This window comes from Dinoponera quadriceps, unplaced genomic scaffold, assembly GCF_001313825.1.
Source record: "Dinoponera quadriceps isolate SergipeBrazil2010 unplaced genomic scaffold, ASM131382v1 scaffold3, whole genome shotgun sequence".
Lineage (NCBI taxonomy): Eukaryota > Metazoa > Arthropoda > Insecta > Hymenoptera > Formicidae > Dinoponera > Dinoponera quadriceps.
Window position 1 is genome coordinate 295,439 of NW_014554293.1, and position 21,910 is coordinate 317,348.

Sequence of the window (21,910 nt, forward strand, 5' to 3'; positions counted from 1 at the left end):
GGGAGCGAAAAGTAAGGTGGAGGAGCCGGCCGATTAATTGAAAATGTTCGTGCGCAAACGGAGCGCGTCGGCGATAGCCGGTGTGAACGAACGCATCCTCGCGAAAGTAATACACGAAATTGATATCGGAGTCGGGCAAGACTTTTTTAATTAAGCGGCAGAAATAGTTTCTCGTTTTGAAAGAGCCTTCCCGATTGGCAAGCGAGCCGGCCGGCCGCGCCAGCCGTCGATGCCGATATTATTACCGTGTCCACAGCGGTGGAAATAAAGAAATCAGGGGTAACAGCAGCAGACGGTGCGCGGAGCCGATGGTCCATGAAAGAGTTTCGCTCATATGAGAAAGGCCCGGCCGGGGGATGAAATACAGAGTCCTAGGGATTATAAATCACCGTGCGGTTACAGTGAAACACGGCGCCGTTAGTCGGAAGAATTATCGTGACGCGATGCCGCGCCGGATATCCTCCGCATTTATCCTTTCTCTCCTTTCCGCCCCTATATATCATTCTCTTTCTCTCACCCTCTCTCTCTCTCTCTTGTTCTTGGCGCGTCGGAGAAATTTTTATTTAAACTATCCGGTGTCGCGTGTCGCTGCATGTGTGCGTGCGCGCGTATCAGGAGTTAAAAATAAAGAACCTCCCTGCACAAGTCGGTCTTCTCCCGCCTCCGTCGCTTCTTCGTCGTCAGGAGAGTATAGTCGCCGACACACCCCGAAGCTGTCGGACGCGGACAGGAGCCCTTAACGAAGGGTTTCCCTACTGTGTAAGAAGGGCGCGCCTAAAATCGAGGAGGGGTCTTTTTAATACTACTTAATCGCGTTTACGCCGTACGTCTTCCGTCAAAGGCTCGAATATTCACGGCAAAGTGCTTCGAAGTCCCCTTGAGGAACTAATGTAATAAACGGATGGACAAGCGGTCGATCAGCCTCCCTTGATTGGATATTGATCAGCTGTTCGAGAGAACGTCGCCCGGCCGGGCGGAAAAGAAGCGGAGGGAAAATTCTGCAGCAGTATTTTTACACGGTACGCCGGCGTGTCGTGTCGCGCTTGCGACTTTTCTTTTTTTAAATATGTATATATATATATATATATTTAAAAGAGAGAGAGAAAGAGAGAAGGAGATCTCCTCTTTTTCTCCTCACCCTCTGCGTCTCTCTCGGTCTCTCTCTGTATCGTTCTTTTTCTCTAGAAAAGTTCACGGGACACGAATAACCTCGCCTTTGTAGAAAGACGATACGTGCGCGCGTGTATGTGTGTGTGAGTGCCGATCTGTTGTCCTTCTTCTCCTCCATCCGGTTACTGCATTATCGCGATTGTTGCATCTTCGACAATCGGCATCCTTGAACGTCATTTCTTATTATGTCTTACGTAAATTTATCTTCGCTTCGCGAGATACAGAAATATCGCGATAATATACGCAATTAAATGCGTCTAGGATGCATCCAATGGTAGTGTGATATCGAACGTAATCACGACGCAGTAAAATCGCGCTGACGCATCTTCGTTTTCTTCGACGTCGTCGCTGCTAGCATGAGTGTGTGTAGTTACTGATTAGTTGTTGTTGTTGTTGTTGTTGTTGTCGAAGAAACGCGCGCCTCGTTATGCTAGTTAATGTCAAAACGCTCATTCTCGTTCGCTCGAGGGTGAAGAAAAAGCGACGCTTGCATTCTCTTGCCAAGGTGAGCGCGCCGAGATACTCACGAGCTCCTTAGAGCGTTGGTACAACACAAAGAGGGGCGAACAAACAATCCGCTTTTCAGCGGATTGATTTTTGAAGGGAGGAAGTAAACTCCCGAGTCGAAATTTTAATGTTACTTTGACGCTCTTAAGGATAGTTTGCACCTACTTACACGTTAACTATTTAACCGATAGAATGGTAAAAACCTACTTTGACGATATCGACACTTGTTAATTTCTCATTCGAACCTATACTTCTGCAGATTTCATTTTAACGCTACGTTGAACAACCTATTTGTGCAATTTATTCAGACTAGAGAAATTTCTAATTGATAGAATCGCTTCATCTGGCAACGTAGATAATTTTTCCGTGTGAAGGATCGACTTTCGCATTAGGTTCCACTTCTCGTTCACGAGGATTCCCGCGCTCTGTTAATTGTAATGCGGAGAACGCGCGTAGCACACGCGGCGAGAGACGTGAAAGGAAAGCGGCGCTTAAACGTGAAAAGATAATTATTGCAAAATTCAAATCTCACCAATGGCTGACATTATCCGCAGTCGTGATCAAAGACCGAATCGTCTAACCTGCCGGGAATTCAAAGCGCACCGACCACAAAATTTCCGGCTGAAAATAGTTGAACCTCGGAAGGTCTTTAGCCGAGCTGCCGACGCGCGAATATCATTAATTTTAATGGATAGGTATAACATTCGCCTCGTTCCTCTCTCTCTCTCTCTCTCTCTCTCTCTTTACATGTTCAACATCCGATCAAAGAACGTGCCATAAAACGTTACAGGAAACACAAGTAGTCTCGGATTCATGACACCGCGGTGTGTCACATACAAAAGTAATGAACGAAAGATCACTGAGGGATGAATAATTTCGCGAGGAGATATTTCGCGCCAGCCTCGTTAATTTTAATAGATTGTGCGGAGCGACGAAGCCGCTCATTGTGTTCATCATTGTTCACGGCCACTGTCTGAAAACCGACGGCAAGAGGCGCGGGCAAAGTGTGTTAGAACGTCTAGACAAAAGCCGAAAGACAATACTGAGAGAGACTCGACTTCTATACGAGTAGATTATCTCGAAAGCGTCGTGGCCTCAATTTTGAAAATGTTCCCGAGCTAAATGCACCGCATCGAGTGATCTTTATCTTAGTTCTTCCAGTTTAGAATTTTTGTCTCCTAATTAAGCAGCTCGAATACACATCTGCAGAACCAATGAGTAGAAGTCTAATTATTTGAAGTATTTACTTTATTTTAATTATTTATTTCTTCGATCTTCCTTTTTCTAATCATTTACTTTATTTTATTTCTTTTTTTAATCATTATAAATCATTAGAAGCACAAAGAAATTAAATATTAATACTTGATATTTTATTTCTTTTCTTTTTATTCGCTTCAACGCCTCACCTCACAACGTTAATCGCGGTCGGAATATTCTCAACGAATATTCTCACTCGTGCGGGGAATAAAATGTTTCAAAGAGGACTAAACTGTTTTTGTGGATTTTTTAGTGCCGTGATCTAAAAAAAATCTGAATGATTCTCGATTGCGTGCCGCTTCGGCAGGCAAAAAATTTGTGCAGCGCCCGACAACATCGCGATTATAGACGTAAATGTTTGTGAATCTCACGACTCTACGTTCTAGAAATATACAATAGTTTTAAGGTTTTGATTCAATTCAGCACGAAACTCAACCCTCTCCTCCGTTCTCCATTCTCTTCCATTTTTCACGAAAATAACAAGTATCCTACAAACGATAAAATTCCTCCTCTACAGTCCTTCTTGAGATGCTGTCGCGAGTCAGCACGGCGATTTATATCTAACTACCACATAGTTCCTCGTCCAGTTACTCGGAACGATTTTTCACGATCGGGGAGAAAATACTAGCGCTGGCTATCATTAGCCCGCGCGGAAAATACACTCCGGCGGTTTGTAAGCTCTAAATTGAAACGTCGAGGGTCCTCGAATCGTTACGACAGCCTCTCTCGTTCCCGACGACGACGACGACGACCCTATTCTAAATCCTTAAATCCTGGCACTTAGTGCGAAATTAAGTGCCACCTGGTACCGGGTATAAGCGTGGCCTTCAGGAGATGAAGGCAAATGTTTGATCGGACATTATGACCGTACCCTCGGGGGAGGAATTAGAGTTAATAGAGGGTTATATCGACCGGGTTTTTCGCCGCACAAAAGCCGCTACGTCTTCCGTTGACCGGTAAACCACCGATGGTCCACGACCGGCGTTTTTCACGTGGAGTCCTACGGTCCTTTAATTGGACGTCGTTCCTCCCCAGGAAGCAATTTGAAGCGAACGAATAAGGGCGTCGCCCGAGCGCTAAACCGATACGGTATCAATCTGCGATTAATGGATAAGATCCCTGTGAGGATATTAAATGTTCAATTGTGCGGCGGAGAGAAGAAATGTCCGATCGATTCGAACGGACCGCCGTCCCGAGTCGTTCCTGCCCTGGGGCAAATATCGAGTGGAATTATCAACGGCGTGCTCTACTGATTTTTATTACAGTGGCTATATTTTATAGTTATTGTTATTATTTTATTATTAGAAAGAAAGATACTATGAAGATGATTTTATCCTCCCGCTGAGATCGAAATTATCGCGTTCAACGATAAGTCTTACACTATAAATCCAGGTGCGTAATTTTTATACACTTACATGTATAAAAATAGTTACTTTTTACACATTTTTTACGCATGTTATTTTATTACATAATTATACATTAAAGTCATAAGTCAACAAGAGGATTTAAATGTATAAAAGAACCTTTATCTGCGTACTTCTAACACATTTGCATTAATGGGAAATAAGGAGAAGACCAATTCCGCCGATTTGTGAGAAAATATTTGTCGTGCGGCTTACTCTTGAAAATTAATGATCGGCTTACGTGTATTAATTTGGACCATCAGGCGTGTCATTTAATTAATCCGCCTATATTGCTGATCGATGACGTCTTCGCCCTCCCCCCTCCCCCGCGAACACCACCTTACCCATCTACTTCCGTCCATTCTTTCATCGTCACCGTTCCTTGCACCTCGGTGACGGCGTCGCACCGAGTTATTTATTTAATTGGACATTAAAGCGCGAGAAAGCAATTATGAGAAACGATGAGCTGTCTCTATGCCCCTTTGGGGAACGGTATATTTTAATTAAAAGCAGCAGAAACGGGGTGCGGGCAAGCGGCGGGGGACAGGAGGGAAAAATGAGGCCGTTCTTCGTTGTTATTCGCTCGCCCGGGCGAGTTGAAAAGACGCCGCAAGTGTCCGCTCGATATTCGATGATTGCTCGCGTCGTATTTCCGGCTCATTACGATAGGATGCTATTTGTCGTTAATCAACTGGACTGCTGTTGGAATCCGTATATTATCGTATCGAGATAAATGACAATGTGGGAAACTAGGATATCTCTTGAAAAAATGCGACGGTCGATTATTAATCGTAAAAACCCGAGTAGAATGACAGAAAAACACGTTGGATCTAAAGAATGTATATCTTCAAATTTAGAATCGTATCAATTTGAAGATATTGTTCTTTCCCCATGTAATATTTTTCTTCTGAATTCATAAAAATTATTCTCGAATAAAAGTATATGATGTTTTCAGTGGAACTGTATAGAATTTCTTCATGTCAAAAGCAAATTTTATCTTTACATAAGATTATATATTCTTGCTTATATATGTGTGAGAATATAAGTCTTGAATTGTTGTTAATCTCTTTTCTATCGTGTATATCGAAATCATCGTGAAAATGATGAATCTCAGGTGATATCACTCCCACGAAGAGCACTATCTTCTTCTCTAATGCTTGACTTCTGTATATTTTAGGTGAACGGACAGGACGTTTCGAACTCTAGTCACGAAGATGCTGTGCGCTGCTTCCAGTCGGCCCAGGAGCCAATTATCGTTGAAGTTCTTCGACGACAACCGGCGCATCAACAGGTTCCTCACACGCCCTCAAAGGAGCACGAAAGGATCGCGTGCCAGGATAAGAGTGAGGGAACGACGAACGGGAGGGGTCCGATAGACGATAGAACGTGCAACGACGATGCGAAAAAGGACACGGCGTCCCCCTTGGTGTCGACCGCGGTCCAAACAGACTGGGCCGGTCTCATTGAGGAAGAGGAGCTACTTCCGGTTCCTCTCGTAGTCGAGGAACAGGCGAACGACAGCTTCGAGGACCTTCTCGCTCACGACATCGACTTCGAGGTAATGGCACGATTGTTAAATCCAATTGCTAGCGCTTCTTTAAAACGCGCGACGATTTGCGACTCAGTTCTTCATATTGAAATTCACCTTGCACATTTATTGATAAATTATAGTGAAAAATATATATATGATGTGGAGCGTGAGAAATCGGGAAAGAAAAAATTCTAAAATTTGGCCTGATTTCTCTCTTTTATTTATAATCTCGTCTTAGAATGCCCTAAAGAAATTATTATGTTAAGAACATACGGTGATCCTGGGACATTCTTTGTATTGATATAGAAGATATTACGTCATTTTTAACGTAATGTGAGTTCCTGAATTTCAATATTCTGAGTAAAAGTATTCATATTGAATTCATGATTCTCGCGTCGCGGGTAATCAATCTGTCCCTGAGGGTGACATTGGAAACACAGATAGAACGAAGAGTCGGGAGAAAGAAACGCGAAACAATTTGACAAGATAATTTATACACGCGTATATAATAATTAAGGGAACAATAGAGTAGCTGGATTCTCTCCACGTAATCGCGTGACTCGCTTTCCTGTAATGTGTTTGCTCAGCGGTGATAATGTCAGCGCTTTAACCAGTTGCCCGGGGAAAGCTTTATGCAAACACGCGTATATTTATTTCGTCCAACATTGTCTGACAGGGCGGACATTAATACGGTTGCGAAATGCTGCAGGAGGTGACGTTGCGGAAAAGCGGAAGTGCCGAGAAGCTCGGGCTGACGGTGTGTTATAGCTCCGGTTCCGGCAGCGAGGACGCCGACACAGAAGTTTATATCTCGGAAATAGTTCCTGAAAGTCTCGCGGCCCGGGACGGCCGGCTGCGAGAGGGAGATCAAATCTTGCGGGTAAAACAGGCTTTACATCCTCCACCCTGCTGTTCTCGCGATCGAGAATCACGAGAATTTCGCTATCAAAGTGTCGCGTCGATGGTCGCGCTAATTTACCGCGATAATTCGCCGAATAAATCATATCAGGCTGAGAAACACGAGAGAAAAGGAGAAAGAGAGTATAATAACGGGGAATATCCGGTGAAATTTCTGCAACGTTCGCGCGAAGACGATTCAATTTCGCCGATAAAACCGCGGATTTCGCCGTTATCGTCAGTTATTCCGAGCACGATATGTCTCACCTCTCGCTTCTCCCTCGAGCTGAAGAGGACCCATATACGCGGGCGAAAGCTCGTTGCCGTGGCGATACACATTACGAAATTTACACCGAAATTGAACGAGTCATTCGGAGTACGTTGGTCGAGATAGCGAAATTTCGCGTCACGGATCGCGACGTTCGCGAATTTCCCCGTTGACGCCTCATTATTCCCGCCTAGGCTCTCTAAGCTCCGTAGCCCTCTAATCCCATTAGGTAGATTATAATTACGATCCGCGTGCTCTCTTTCTCTCTCTCTCTCTCTTTCTCTCTCTCTCGCTCGCTCGCTCGAGCGAAATCTTGACGAATCGGACGGAATCGTGGATGAATATATGATGGATTTGTCGCCGTTTTTCTGCTTAAGTTTTTTTTGCCAATGAGCTTCTGAGGAGCGTATTCGCGTCTGGTGTAGTTGGCGGTTCGTTATTCGGCGTCTTGCCCGCAAAATTATCCCCGCTCGTTTAGACCGCCAAGGATCGCATTCTCGCGGATAATCGAAGATAAATTATGTTTTCAGTCATTTTGAACAATTTTATTAATAAAATACTTATTGACAAGAGTAGCGCTTGAACCGCCTAATTGGATGAAAATCACACCAAGTCGAAATATCGGTCGATAAGTTATACCCCTCGTTATTTTTCTCACCGTATTATCATTATCGTTGTTATTGTAATTATTACGATTGCGAGTGTAGATTCTGGAGAACGGGAAATTTACGTTGAGGCAGCCCTATCGAAGCGCGAGGGGTTTCTAAGCCAGATTTACATTCGGAGTACGACGTTTCATCATGCATGTACATCTCTCGCGAGAACAGTGACTCATTTCGAAAATCAAGAAGCGGTCGCGCTATATTCATTGAGGGTGGCCTCTCCGTTTTCGTTCCAGGTCAACGGCAAGGATGTCGCGAACAAGGAGCAAACCGAGAACTTGTTTGCGGAGACGAAAAATGCAGTGACGATCCTCGTCAGCCGATGCCTGTATCAAGTTGGTTCCCATTTCGCATATTATATTGTCGCATTATTATTGAACTCAAAATTGATTGTGACAAAATTATCGCACAGAGATCAGCTTCGAGAATGAATATAATGTGAAACGTAACACAGTTCGGAGAAATAATTCAGTAATAGCAACTAAATCTTCTTCGAACTGTGCTTCGTCATCACTAAGAGTTGACTATTAAAGATAAAATGTACTTGTTGCAAGGTATAACTTTATTAACTGATATTATTAGTACAAGTAGAGTTAAGATTGATTGGCTGTGCTGATTATACCATATATAGACGATACGAAACACCTTTATGCCAGCCGACGAGTAGTGGTAGACCTAAAGTGATGAGCTCGCCATCCAGAGGTTTCGTGTTCGAGTACGTTAGATTCAAAGACGCGCATCTCAGCTGCCACGGCTATATTGTTACGCTCGCGCGGGGAAAATAAACGAGACAATGTTGAAAAAGAAAACAACTTCAACTATATTTGCTATTTACAAGGAAGCACACGTAACTCGCAGGCTCAAGCTCTCTCTTTCGTTAAAGACCGTCGCGCACGTCACGACGACTCAACCGCCCCAGAGAGAATCTATCTAACCCATTGTTTATCCGTCAACGCTAATCATCTGTTGTTTACGACTCGTTGCCGAGAGAATCAGCTGTATGTTCAGGGTGCTAAAAGCGCGGGCATCAAGACACGGGCGTAACAATATTTTAGCTCCGACGGCTAATTCTTTGTCCGAGCGCGGGAATCGCGTGAGAAAAGATTCTAAAACTTCGTTCGCGATTTCTCCTCGACGTCTCTCCCCCCATGTGATGAGAAAAAGGAACTCTGTTGTGTAACTCAAAATTAAATCAATCATCGTATGATATATATTGATATACGCTTTTTTAGACTAATCAATTTACTCCTATTTCGTAGGACGAGGAGTACGATGACAGGCGCATCTATCATCAGGTAAGTCGTGTTACCCCCTCGGGAGGGGAGGGGAGAAAAAGAAGGCACGAAACGTACGGAGAGCATGTATCGTTATCTATCACGAACATTCTCACTTCAGGGCTCGCCGCCGCTCTCGCCTGAGAATCTACCGGCGTATCAGAACAGCATGATCGAGCAGCTGATCCGTCAACAGCAGCAGCAAACAGAGGAGCGTACCAAAGAAAGCGAGGTAAACAACTCCACCTTGAAAGCGCCTCCTCCTATACCTTCTCATACTCAACAACAACAGCAGCAGCAGCAACAACAGCAGCAGCAGCAACAACAGCCGGTCAACATTTTCTCCACGAACTCGTCGTCCACGTGCTCGTCGCAGAACTCGCAAAAGTCCAGCAAGAACGCGACCTCCCCGGCGCACCACACGGAGGAGCGCAAGCAATGGATGCAGGACGCCCTGAAGGACTGCTCGAAGAGGCTCGACGGGATTACCTTGCGCGGACAACAGTCCGGGCCGCCGGTGAAGCTCGTCGAGGCGTACTCGAGCCACGTGTGGAGCGACACCGAGCACATCTACGAGACGATACCGGAGTCGGACAGCGAGCCGATCTACTCGTCGCCGTACGAACACCACCAGCATTGGACGACGCAGACATCGACGACGACGAACCATGCGGCGACGTTGCAGCACCCGCCGCCGAACCACCAGGCGACCGTCGGCAATCAGAAGTGGCACTCCTCCTCGAAGAGCAACAGCTCCGGCGAGGAGAAGGACAGCTCGAGCGCGTACAACACCGGCGAGTCTTGCCACAGCAATCCTCTCACCCTGGAGCTCCACCAAGGCGAGCGGGATCACCACAAGAGCACGTTGGTGCTGTGCCCGCCGAAGGCGGCGGCGGCGGCGGCGCCGCCGCCGCCGCCGCAGCAGTCGACGCCGCAGCAGAAGCTCGGCTGCAACTGCCCCATGCCGGTGACGCCGAGCGCGACTTCCGCCGGCAGGCAGTCGAAAAACCAGAGCGCGAGGAAGAGCTCGTCGTCGTCCCATCATCACCGGGAGCGCAACGAGCCGGCGATGACGAACGCGAACACGCTGCCGGCCGACACGATGTACACGAACGTGGCGAACCTGCAGCAGACGATGATGCTGCAGCAGCAGCTGTTCAAGCAGGCGCTGAACCGGCGGAACCTCACGACGAAGGAAGCCGGTGGCGGCACGCGGAAGTCCAAGTCCCACGGTAACTTCCAGGCGCCGAACCTGACGCAATATCAGTTCGTCGGCAGCCAGCAGGTGTGCACGTCCACCACGTGGATACCGCCGGAGGACAAGGGCGAGGTGCAGATGGAGTGGAAGGTGAAAAGGCGGGCGGACGGGACGAGGTACATCGCCAGGCGGCCCGTGAGGAATCGGATCTTGCGCAACAGGGCGATCAAGATATCCGAGGAGAGAGCCGGCCACACCACCGAGGACGATACAATGTCGGAGATGAAGGTGAGCGCGGCTCGATGGTCGCGGTACGACCGAATCTCGACTGAACTTAAGGTAGTTGGCCCGTAAGAATCATTTTCTTCGGAATCTTTTTCAATTCTCGTTGTGTGTCACTCACTTGAAAATATTTCACCGTTTTTACCCTCTCGTCACGGCCCGTTTTTGCACACCTTCTTGCGTTGTTTCTTTGGTTCTTGCACTCCCGGGCGAGCAAGCGCGGTCCGTCAAGCGAAGGAGTATGACGACCGTCTTCGGTACTCGTCTTCAGCCGATGAGTCACAGCACCGTTGATGCCTCTTTTACTCGGTTTCGTTTTAATGCAGGAAGAAGCACGTTAAAGAGTCGTGCACGTATACTCGTGCTATTTCAAAATGTGTAATATATAAGTGCTTGCGAATATTTTGTACACGTAGCTGAATGCACGTTCACACATTTCAAATTTACACATTTACACGATTTTAGTACAAAATAAACTTATCAATGTAGCCAGGTGAAAGGTTTAAACGTAAATAACTGCTGGAGAACCTCAAATTTTTTTCCCCGAAAAAAGCTCATGCCTCTCCTTAAAACTCGTACAAATATCTTCTTATAACTTACTTTACTGATTATTACAAAAAAACGCGGTTTTTGGTAGAGTAGTACCTCCAAATATTCACTAAAAATAACGTAAAATGCAGAACAGACCTATGGCGGACGGTGATTTTTTGCTAAGATGATCGATGGTAGCGAACGTGTTGAAGCAATTTTTTTTTCTGAGAAAAGCGATTCACCTACTCATTTATCACGATCGTAACCTATCGCTGATGGAAAAAGAAAACACGCCTTCTCGTTTCACCAGGTAGGGCGGTACTGGAGCAAGGAGGAGCGTAAGCGGCAACTGGAGCGCGCGCGCGAGCGCAAGCAACGGCAGCAGGAGCTGTTGCTGCAGCAGCAGCAGCAGCAGATGCAACAGACCAACGACGTGCCGATATGCGAACACACGGAGGACAAGGTATCGAAAAAGCCGCTGAACATCGTGGAACTCAGTCACAAGAAGATGGCGCGCAAAAAGACGACCCTGGACGACTTCACCACCGTGCAAGAAATGTTGGTTCACGGGAACAGGGTGGGAGCAGGTGGCCCTGGCACGGGGGGGAAATTAATGGGTCTACTGTCGGTTACCACAGTATAAGCGGACTCGGTTGTACCTTTTAGTTGTCGAAGTTTCAATCGCTCGTCCTTCAGCCGCCGCGTCCCGTCGTCGCGAGCATCCGCGGATTCGTGGACGTTGAAACGCGCATGAAGACACGCGTCTCTCGCAGCGAGAGAGGAAGAGAGAGAAAGATATGGCTTTTGACGACGCGCGTGTGGGAGAGATTCTGAAACTTTTACGCGATCCGCGCAACACATTGTGCGAGGCATCCCGCTCACGGACCGGATAACGAGCTGAAAGGTGTCTGATATTTGTTCGGACAATCTCTGGCGAGACTGTTCGCTCGAGATACGCATGTATACGCGCGTATACGGAAAAAATCGGTTCCTGCTACTGAAGAGGACCCGGATGAAAAGTCGGTGGTGAAAGAAATGGCGCGTTTGCCAAGAAGAGACACAGGCGACACTGTCAACTAAGGATGTTGTGATATCATGAAAATATCGATACTAATATTAAAATGGGTCATCTAATCGAGAATATCGATATCATTAGTGATACCAGTATCAGAACAGAAATATTGGTATTGGTATCCGAACTTTGTCTCTTATAAGCTGCTTTTCAACTCTCGATTGAGGGACCTGCGACAATCGACTGAGCAGAAACCCGCAGGAATCTCTCTGTTCTTACAACCGAGTTTTCGTCTGATCCTCAGATAGCGGAAAATTCAATCGCACCAACCGGAACTTCTCCGTGTACACGTGGTAGAAGTGCATGATATTTACTCGGCGGCCGCGATGCAAAGCGGAATCCTTGTGGCGTCGCGGTGTTGGCTCCTCGATGAAGATGGAAAAACTTGATGTCGCAGTTTTCGAAATACGCATATACGTAGACGATCACGATGACCACGAAAAGCGAGGTAGTCTCGCCTAGAGTGATCTCCCTTTAAGAATTTGGATATCTCTGACTTTTCTTTTATCAAAAATAGCGTCCGGTTTGTCACTAGAATGTCTCTATTTATGAAGAGTGTCTACAATATATTGAATTCATATCAGGCACATTTTTCGGAATATATATGTGACTTATTTTATTATGAGAAAGCGGGATAAGATAGTGGCGCTAAGAGAAGGACTTGATAAAAACGAAACGAAATTTTAATTGATTGATTAAAATTCATCAATAATCAGAGTCGGAGATGGCCAGCCTCTTATTTGACCCGGACTTGAAACAGAATGTGGCATTCGGCGGTCTTCGGACACTTGTGATTCCACGACGAGAGAGAGAAGCGCGTCGGACTGCAATAACACAAAAAACGTGGGAGCTTGCGTTATCGCTGTTTTGTGTACACATGCGTGGAGTTTATATGCAGCACGTTCGCCCTAACCGATTCTGTAAATATATATCTCCGTCGTACACGATATGATATAATGTAGATTTTACACGCGCGTGCGAGCGCACGCACGCCCGCCTGCACACGGCGAGAGGATTTCACACGTGCGGTGGAATACCTTCACCGTTGTGCCACGTGCTGGTGATAATAGAGTCTGTAGATATGTATGATAAACTTAAGCACGACGTATGTAACGTGGCACACGTGGATATTCTTTTCGCTTTTCGCGCCATGAGAGAGAGACCCGCGGCGTATCCCGGGGATCACCACCTTGACCTGATTAGTTAAGGTAGAAACAATCTGGTTCTGTTTTCTATCGCTGCACTGGCTGCATTTCTTTCGTGAGATTGAGTGGGGAAGAGAGGAAAAGAGAACTGGTACGAGCTAGTGCAGCCAATGCAGCAACAGACAATCCAATGTTATTCACAGCACCGGTGGTACTCTCTTGTTTGTCTCTTCCTTTCTTTCTCTCTCTCTCTCTCTCTCTCTCTCTCTTTGGTCCGCTCACGCGAATATCGCTGTCTACAGATCGTAGGGCACATACGCAGCGTTGTGATTTTTACACAGTTTTTGTAAAAGTATTTAGGGAACGGACAGAGCGTCGTTGTCGTGAGAGATACACGATATTAAGGGAGGCGCGACACCCGTGTAATGCGTGTAATCTCGCTGTCAATCACCACATGTCGCATGCAGAGTCCATCCAGTATGAATCTGGACTTTGGCTCCGACTTTTGACATAGAGCCATGAGTACTAATTTTTTCGTGAATATCAAGGATATACACGCGATGCTGAAGAATATCTACATTTTCACTAAATTCCCGCCTTATCGTCACCAACTTTCAAGGCGAAAAGTTCACGTGAGAAGTTTTATATTTTCACAGTTTGAAAAGTTCCATGATCGTCGAGAGTTCGCCTGGAACTTTTCACATTTCCGTCCTAGGGAAATATTTATATGATCGCTGCCCGGACACATTTTTATAAGGATCATACATGTGATTTATATTATTATGTATTTTCACAATACTATTTGTAAAAACAGATTTTCTAATTTCTTAAAAATTAATTTCTCTATTACATATTCATTTCACTATAACTTGGCATTTCCTATCATAGAATAATATTTAATTACAAACGAAATCCCTTCATTCAACTAATCCTTAGTTCCATTATTTTTGACCAAGTAAGGAACTAAAGCAATCAGTAAAACGTCGGATATGTCCAGACTCTTACTTGAGGGAATCTAGTCGCATGCATCAAAGTCGATCGTCACTTCTCGTTCGGGCTCTTTCTTCCGCTCGCGCCTCCCGTCTCGCCCGAGAGAGATAATCAAACACTAGGATTCTATACTGCCGATAACCGTGAACCCTATATATTTTAAAGCACATTGTGCATTGCACGCGCATTGAAGAAAGGCGAGAAAATGTGAATAAGGAGCGCGCGTCAGGCATGATCAATTATCGCGACTACTTCCTTGACGACAGAGCTCACTACGTAAGGTAATGTGGTGCGACCACGAAGAAACGATGTTAGATACAAACTATAACGTTGTAGAAAAATACCGCCGTACCGATGTAGATTAAGCACGTAAAAGCCCACGTATGCTGTCTTTTGTATGTAGAATGCGACGTAACGATTCTAAAAAAAAGAGGAAAAAAAACCCGGAAGAAAAAAGGAAAAAAAAAAGGATATGTGTAATGTAAATAAAAGAAAAACCCGAATAAAACGTAACATTAATATATGCAATGTAGTGGTGACGAATTAACAACGTCCGTAATTTAAGTATCGGCGTCGCGATCCGTAGGAATTGTATTAGAAAATCTCGTAGCAAGATCTTCCCCTCCAGAACGCCGACAGATTAGCGGCAAGAGGAGGCGATGATGCGATCTCGGGGGTGACGGGGAAACGACTCGGGCACGAGAATAGAAAAGAAGACTGCTCGTTTATTATGAAATTCAAAAATCGTGTTCCGATCGAGATGTGAAGTTGTTTTATTACATAAGCGCATTGATGTTGATGTTATTGAGGACTTTCAGCTCTGGCACATTCAGGTGTTGGAGATACATGGGGAAGCAGTGATGGGTGGAGAAGTTCAGCAGGAAATCGCGCAGATACTGGCTCATGTTCAGATGGTAAATCGAGTCGTGCACCAACTCCGGGTCCTCGTCGGCGTCGTCGTAACTTTCATCCGCGGCATCTATCCCTGCAAAGAGACCCGCCGTGTGACACTCGTAGTTACTTCCTCGACGAACGATCATCACGTGAACTCGCGTGAATTATTCTTGTTGGAGAAACTCACGTAAGATATTGTTCTCGGTTCCGGGATCTATCAATACCTCTTCGCCCTCGTCATCCTCCTCCTCGTCGGATTCCTGCGAAGAAATCGTGTCGTTTTGACAAAATGGAACGACTTCTCGCGGAAACGAGTATCAGCTACGACCGCTGCGGTTTGTTCCCGATGTCGTTTGAAAATCTATGCGTTAATATGCTAATTTATCATATTAATTAACATTGACATGCGTATATCTATGAGTGGAGGTAGATGTGTGGAGAAAAAGCGCAACGTACTTAATAACGTTGGGAAAACTGTAAACATGAAGAAAGGAGAATTCAAGATATAACTCGTGTTTAGCAGCCAACGCGTTAAAACGAGAGACGCGATGACGCCGGTGTTACTCACATTCGTATCTGGAGTGGCACCAACCGCTTCCATATCGACCGACAATTCGTTGATGATCACTTTAAAAATCTTTACAAGTACAGGCACCGTAGTCCATTCGTAAGGCCGCGACTCGGTTTTGCTTCTGGTCCTCACCCCGTCCTCGATCCCTGCGCATTTCGGCAACTCAAATTCGATCGGTAAGAAATAATAAAATGGCCAATATAAAGATTCTCGTTAACCCAGACCAGCCATCGCGCTAATATAAGTCTATTCTTTTAGTTGAGCTCGTACTTTTTGCCTTCAGAGAGAAACAAGTACGCGACTTAAGGTTGAAATGAAAAGGAGCCAAGCCCCAACGTACTAATTTAACTTAAGAGAGTTTCGGCCGAAAACTGGACCAAGTGATCACAGGACGTTACGAACCTGAGATGATCAGGTCTCCTTTGACAGTGATCTCGTCCAGCCTGCTGTCGCCCTGAGTAACCCCGTACTCCAAGATCTTGCACAACGCGACCGTGGCGACTTTGCAGTCGTACCTGCCGACGAACAAGTGCTGTCTACTGACCCATTCGGACAACACGAACGCAAGAGCGCTTTGTCCCGTGGGTCCGGGCACGGTCGACAGGAAGTTCAGTACCGCGTCGAATTGCGTGTTGATCAGGTGCGCGTAAATCATGAGCAAGCTCTGCATGACGATCAACGTCTCGACGGTCTGCATCTTGCTCAGCACCGCTTTCAACAGCAGATCGAGATTCTCGCCGAGGCTGTTGCCCACGTTCCTGATCAGCGTCGTCACCAGACGCCCGACGAAACTGGCCGTGAACTCGCTCGACTGAAAAACGACAGCGTTAGCAGCGACGTTGGACACAAATTTGCCACCTCGTGGCTGGACGAAGTTGAATTTCTATTAGGATCAGTCGGTCGATCAGTTCCGATGGAGCCAACGGTACCTGCGGATTTAACAGCTGGCCGATGATCTGCAGTATGTACTGCAGGCCGGTCCGTCCTTCGCCGTCTTGATGCGCAATTACTTGCTGCGCCGACACGGCCAAATACGTGCGTATCAGTTCACCGCCGCTCTGCAGTGTTACGTGGTCCTCCGAGTTCAGGACGCAGTGACAAGCGGCCGGGAATGCGGTCTCGAGCAATGCGTTACTCAAAGGTGACGGCGAGTACTGCACCAAGACTATCAGAACGTCCAGCGCTGCGGCTCGAGATCCCTCTGATGAAAGAAGGAGAACGAATATAATATATAGTTCCCCGATTTTTATGGATCAGTCCGAATCTACGATAGGTGTTTGCGAGCCTTTGGTCTCCTGCTCTAATAAAACGTGACGTAATTTCGGTAAAAGGACATTTTCTGCCCTGCCAAAAGCCACAATAACGCTTGAATCTTGGGAATTGCGACGAAAAGATCTGACAGCGCTGAAAACGCTCTCTGCCGGAAATTACGTTGCGAATTCATAGTTAGAACAAGAGGCTCACGACTACGGTGATTACAAATCCGGACTGATCGACAAAGTACGTACCGTCTTTCGACTTGTCCAGCGGTGTAATCGCCATCATACTCGTTAGAGTCGGTATTATACGAGTTTGCAGTGGCCCGATGCAGCCCGGATTCTGAGTCAATTCCTTGAATATGTCGTGGCATAGTTGCAACATCACCGGGTCGCTATGAAACTTTAGAAACACTGCAATTGTCAAAGGACAAATCTCGTTTTCCACTGATGCTGTAAATTCTTTATGTAGCTATAAACACAAATAAGATCGGAGTAACTTAAATAACGGAAAAGACGCATCCAAGAAAAATGTGTGCGCAATGGTAAGACTTTGTTAGTATTACCGCAATTAGCACGTGAAACGTCTCCATGACCAGGAGCAGAACGTCCGTGGACGGCTGACTAGCTAGATTAAACAACCCGCGGAAAATGTTCGGTAAATGGCAGCGTATTATATTGGCGATCGATTCCTCGGACGGCGTCTCGCAAAACCAGTAAATCGCCTTGACGGCGCTAATGCGAATGCAAGACGGTTGGTTCTCCTGCAAGCCGTTCACCGTCGCCTCGAGGAATCGCGAGCTCACTTCCGGCGGCATTATTTGAGCATACCGTCCGCCGAGACACAGGCAACGACCTAATAGCAACGGAGGCGAGCCTGAAACAGAAAAATGGCCTGTGGCAATCTCTGATGGATCAGTTCAGAGGGAAAGAAAAGGCAACTTCCCAGATCGGAATACATACAGAGTGTTTCGAGGAAACCGACAAACTTCTAGAATGTTTCACAGATCATTCTAAATAAAAAAGTCCAGATATACCATAGATGAATTCAGTTCGATTATCGAGATATGAGAAATTTAATTCTTGCCAGCAACACTGGCAAGCGAACTATTGACCAGTGAATTTATTGTTTATACAACAAAGTTAAGGTTACCAAGTATGTCCTTAAAGTATGTATATTTTTTCTTGAATCCTAATCTATCCCAATTGAACTGGAAAACCAGAACGTTCTTGTGGCCAATAAGAAGTCCCAATCTTACACCACTAGATTTTTTTTTCTTTGGGGACACAGAAAGATCTAGTCTACTAGGACGAAGTCCACGATTCAGAACAACTATGACAACTGACAGTTAACACCATTCGCGAAATTCCAAAGATTTCTTAAAGAGCTCGAAATAATTTATTAACGCATGCTACAAAATATGTATAAATATATTCACCTGAATCATTCAACATGCCTAAAACGACGGTGTCCAGGAATCTGATAAAATCGAATTGCAATGTCCCAGCCTGTTTTTTTTCAACAATGACATCCTTGCAGATATTCAGTGTCATGATAGAGGCTTCCTGTATTTTCCACCAAGTCTCGTTGCTGTTGCCACCATCATTGTTAGCTTTCAAGGCGTTCGTGTCCTCGATATGTCGCGTCACGACGTCGCACAACACATGGATCCCTACCTCCGCGAAATGATTGACGAGAGTCTGCAAGTAACAAAATATCAGTGCACGTGAAAATGACACTTTGGTTGCGTCCGTATCGTCTATTGTCGCCGTTCTACCGTCAGAAGCTCCTGCGCTGAGATTCTAACGTTGTAACTGAGGCACTGATCATCTTCCTCGACGAACTGATTCGGATTATTCGTCCACGACTGAATCTGATCGGGCGTGATTTGCATGAATATTATCAAATAATACATGAGCTCTGGTAGCAGATTATCCAGCAAGCTCGCAAACTTTTTGTGGTCCGCTATAGATTGAACAAACTCGAATATCGCGATAATCAGATTGTTGAAGTTAATCACTTCGCCTGAAAGAGATGTATATATTTGTATGTATATATTTGTGGTGAAATAAGATTCACCACACACACACACACACACACACACACACACACACACACACACACATATACACAATAGCTACGAGGGTAACTCAATAAACGTAAACGCGTATAACATACCATCGGAATCTACTTCTTTGTCGTTAATGTCTTCGTCTCCGTTCACCGTCGTTTCTTGATAAGTCTTCGCGCTTTGTGACAACATTTCCCATACAGATGGTAGCATCTGAGGCAAATAGTCTGACACGTACTTAGGCAATTTCGTAACAAGACCGTTTATAGCTTTAATAATATCCGTTTTAAATCCAATGTCACTGGATGGGCCATTAGGCACTCTGAGGCACTCAACCGATTTCTCGCAAAACATGGGAATGACTGGCTGCAGATACTGTTCTACAAATCCCTTTTCGTAAATTCCCGTAACAGCCAAAGTCATAACAGTCGCGAAAATCTCAACTGCACGACCGCGTGTCCTGATGGGATACTGGAAAATAATCGATATTAAGCTGGGGATACAAAATGGAGAAACAGGAATTACTCTGGTATTCCATCGAATTTACATTTTCACTTTGGAATATCCTGTACATCTCTTGTAGAATAACAGGCCCCACATTGGGTAACTGAACATCTGTGAGATCCCGAGTGAATTCTATCAAGACTCTCATTGCTCCGTGAACGGAATACTCATTTTCTGTCCTTAAACAACTGACAAGAATTTCAAAGAGGGACGGCCAATTCTCAGGCCAGTCCCAATGTGCTATACCGGATATTGCATAAGCCACTGTATTGCGCACCTAAGATCGATAATATCTTTTCTACATCACATACATGTATGAAACATTGTTTTAGTACACACAGTGAAATTGTATAAATTGATAAGCATTGGTAAGCATAAGTTGTTCATCCCTATAATTAAGCAAATTACCTTACTGATAGATTCTCGAAGCCCTAAAGGTAATAACTCTTTGATCCTTTGCTTAGTTTCATGGTTAAGTTCCGGCGGCCGAAACTTTTCAGCCAATGAACACCAATGTGTTTCGACATATTGTTTCAGTAAGACTGAAGCTAACTGTCTGATTGGTAAATGCCCATTTGGATCCACGACAAATTCTGTCAAGTGTATTCCATATTCTTCTGTAACCTCTAAGGCTTGAATTCTTTGCTCAGCAGCTTGGAGAGTTTCACGATGTGGTGATAAGATTCCAGTCAGTGTCTCGTACAAAGCCTCTTTTAGAGAGCCTTGTATATCGTTAGTGACCACATTCATTGCGCGAGATAAATATTAACTTACTACCCAGCATCTAGGAAGCAAAATTATCAGATAATCAGTAAGACTTCCGTGATTTGCTTATCTATCGTAATGATATATATTTTTACCTAAAATTGCTGCACAGTTGTTCTATTGGTCGTCGTTTATTGTACCTGTTATGTCTCAATTATGACATCCAACATCTCCGAATATCTGTGAAACATCATGTCGATCGTATAAATGAAGAGAAACAAGACTGGTGCGCATTTTTACGCGAATCTAACAATAAAAGGGGCGTAAAACGAGTAAGAAAAGGTAAAATTTATCAGGTGAGAGACATTTGTCAATACAGTGACTGCATATACAACATTCAAAAACACGGTCGCACGAATGTTTGCATTTTACTCGAATTGCCGTCGATTTAATATGCACGTAGAACTCCACACGGTCATCGTTACGCGGATCAATATGACACGAGTAAAACTTTTATAAATGTAAAACGAAATAGCACAATGTAGAAGCAAATGTACGTACGTATGTGTATACGAATACTTGCACCTCACCGGTAGTACGTGAACGAATGTTCAAAATTCTCTGCAAGCCGGCTCTCGACAGATTGGTTATTTCACCGTTCACGTATTCGACAAGATGCGTAATCGCTCAAAGTTTATAGAAACCAGTACAGGGATCTATGGGTACAGTCAATGCTTGAAACACAGTCAATGGCTGCAACGCATTCAGGTTGCGTTCAAAAACACCACATTGAGAGTAGAATAGTTTTTAAAGGCATTCTACAATGCATCGCAAACACCTTAGGTCTGTTCGTTTTCGCTGCACCGTTGAACTAGTGCAATAAATTGAAGCGAGACAAATATATGTTTTCTCACTTCAACTTATTGCACTAGTTCAGCGGTGCAGCGAAAACGAACAGACCTCTTGTCGCCAGTTGTGAAAGATTACCACTAGTTACAAAATGTGTTTCCGGTTGCAATAGACAGTCGAGGTTTTTAAAAGAGAATTGTTCAACTCTTAACTCCTTGATGACAGCAGAGCACTGCCTTTGTTTCTGGCAAATGACCTCGTATCGAGAAAGTATCGGAAATAAATTCTGTCATTTTTTAAGCTGGTATTACATACGTCATACGACGAATTTGTCGGATGCGCCGATTCGCGGTCGGATAAATAATTTCTAGACTGTCTAGAGAAAAATTTAGGGACCCTTGAAATTTTCTACCCAACAGCCAATCGGCACATCCGACGATACTCGTCGTGTAATATTAGCCTTACAAAACTGAGCACATTTACTAGAATATTTATAATTTCATTGGTCAACACCTACAGCGGAATCTACAATGAGAATTTAAGCTCTAAACTTAAAAAAATTGACTAATCACAATCAAATGTGAGGAGAATAATCGACTGATTGGTGGATCTCTTAATGCTTAACCTATTGTAGACCGGGACTAATGAATTCGTTCACTTTTGTAATTCTCACTAGTTTTGAGATACATACTTCACTCCTAGAAGCAAGATTTAAATTATCCGATCGATCCAATTGTAATCCTCAATCCGTCTGATACGGACTTTTATAAAATGAAGATTGAAATCGACCATGCCAAGGACTTCATGAAACTGTTTCTTAGAGCGTCATCTGAACAAGTGGGTCTAAAACACTAATTACATCTCTGGCTGAT

At 44.9% G+C, this 21,910-nt stretch overlaps 2 protein-coding genes across 6 annotated transcripts in view; one reads left to right on the forward strand and one right to left on the reverse strand.

The window, feature by feature from the left end:
- The window catches only part of LOC106742754 (PDZ domain-containing protein 4), a 193,014-nt gene extending 178,377 nt beyond the window's left edge, over positions 1-14,637 (forward strand). The window contains exons 2-8 of one of the 5 annotated variants that reach the window (XM_014616014.1): positions 5,515-5,895; positions 6,578-6,748; positions 7,932-8,030; positions 8,955-8,990; positions 9,091-9,201; positions 9,262-10,506; positions 11,291-14,637. In XM_014616014.1, the coding sequence (XP_014471500.1) occupies positions 5,515-5,895; positions 6,578-6,748; positions 7,932-8,030; positions 8,955-8,990; positions 9,091-9,201; positions 9,262-10,506; positions 11,291-11,623 (2,376 nt within the window). In that variant the 3' untranslated portion in view covers positions 11,624-14,637. Of the gene's footprint in view, positions 1-5,514; positions 5,896-6,568; positions 6,749-7,931; positions 8,031-8,954; positions 8,991-9,090; positions 10,507-11,290 lie in introns of those variants that run through there. The other 4 variants (XM_014616022.1, XM_014615996.1, XM_014616005.1 and 1 more) reach the window with 4 other exon arrangements.
- A 255-nt stretch (positions 14,638-14,892) lies between these two features.
- On the reverse strand, positions 14,893-20,861 carry LOC106742748 (importin-9). Its single transcript, XM_014615983.1, has 14 exons — positions 20,751-20,861; positions 20,345-20,429; positions 19,893-20,268; positions 19,528-19,761; positions 19,088-19,451; positions 18,687-18,934; positions 18,348-18,609; positions 17,475-17,785; positions 17,161-17,380; positions 16,582-16,853; positions 16,055-16,463; positions 15,650-15,798; positions 15,269-15,341; positions 14,893-15,172 (listed from the first exon to the last, which is right to left on the reverse strand). The coding sequence occupies exons 3-14, from the start codon at positions 20,232-20,234 to the stop codon at positions 14,964-14,966; spliced, it is 3,093 nt and encodes a 1,030-aa protein (XP_014471469.1). The 5' UTR covers positions 20,235-20,268; positions 20,345-20,429; positions 20,751-20,861; the 3' UTR covers positions 14,893-14,963.
- Between the last annotated feature and the right edge of the window lie 1,049 nt (positions 20,862-21,910).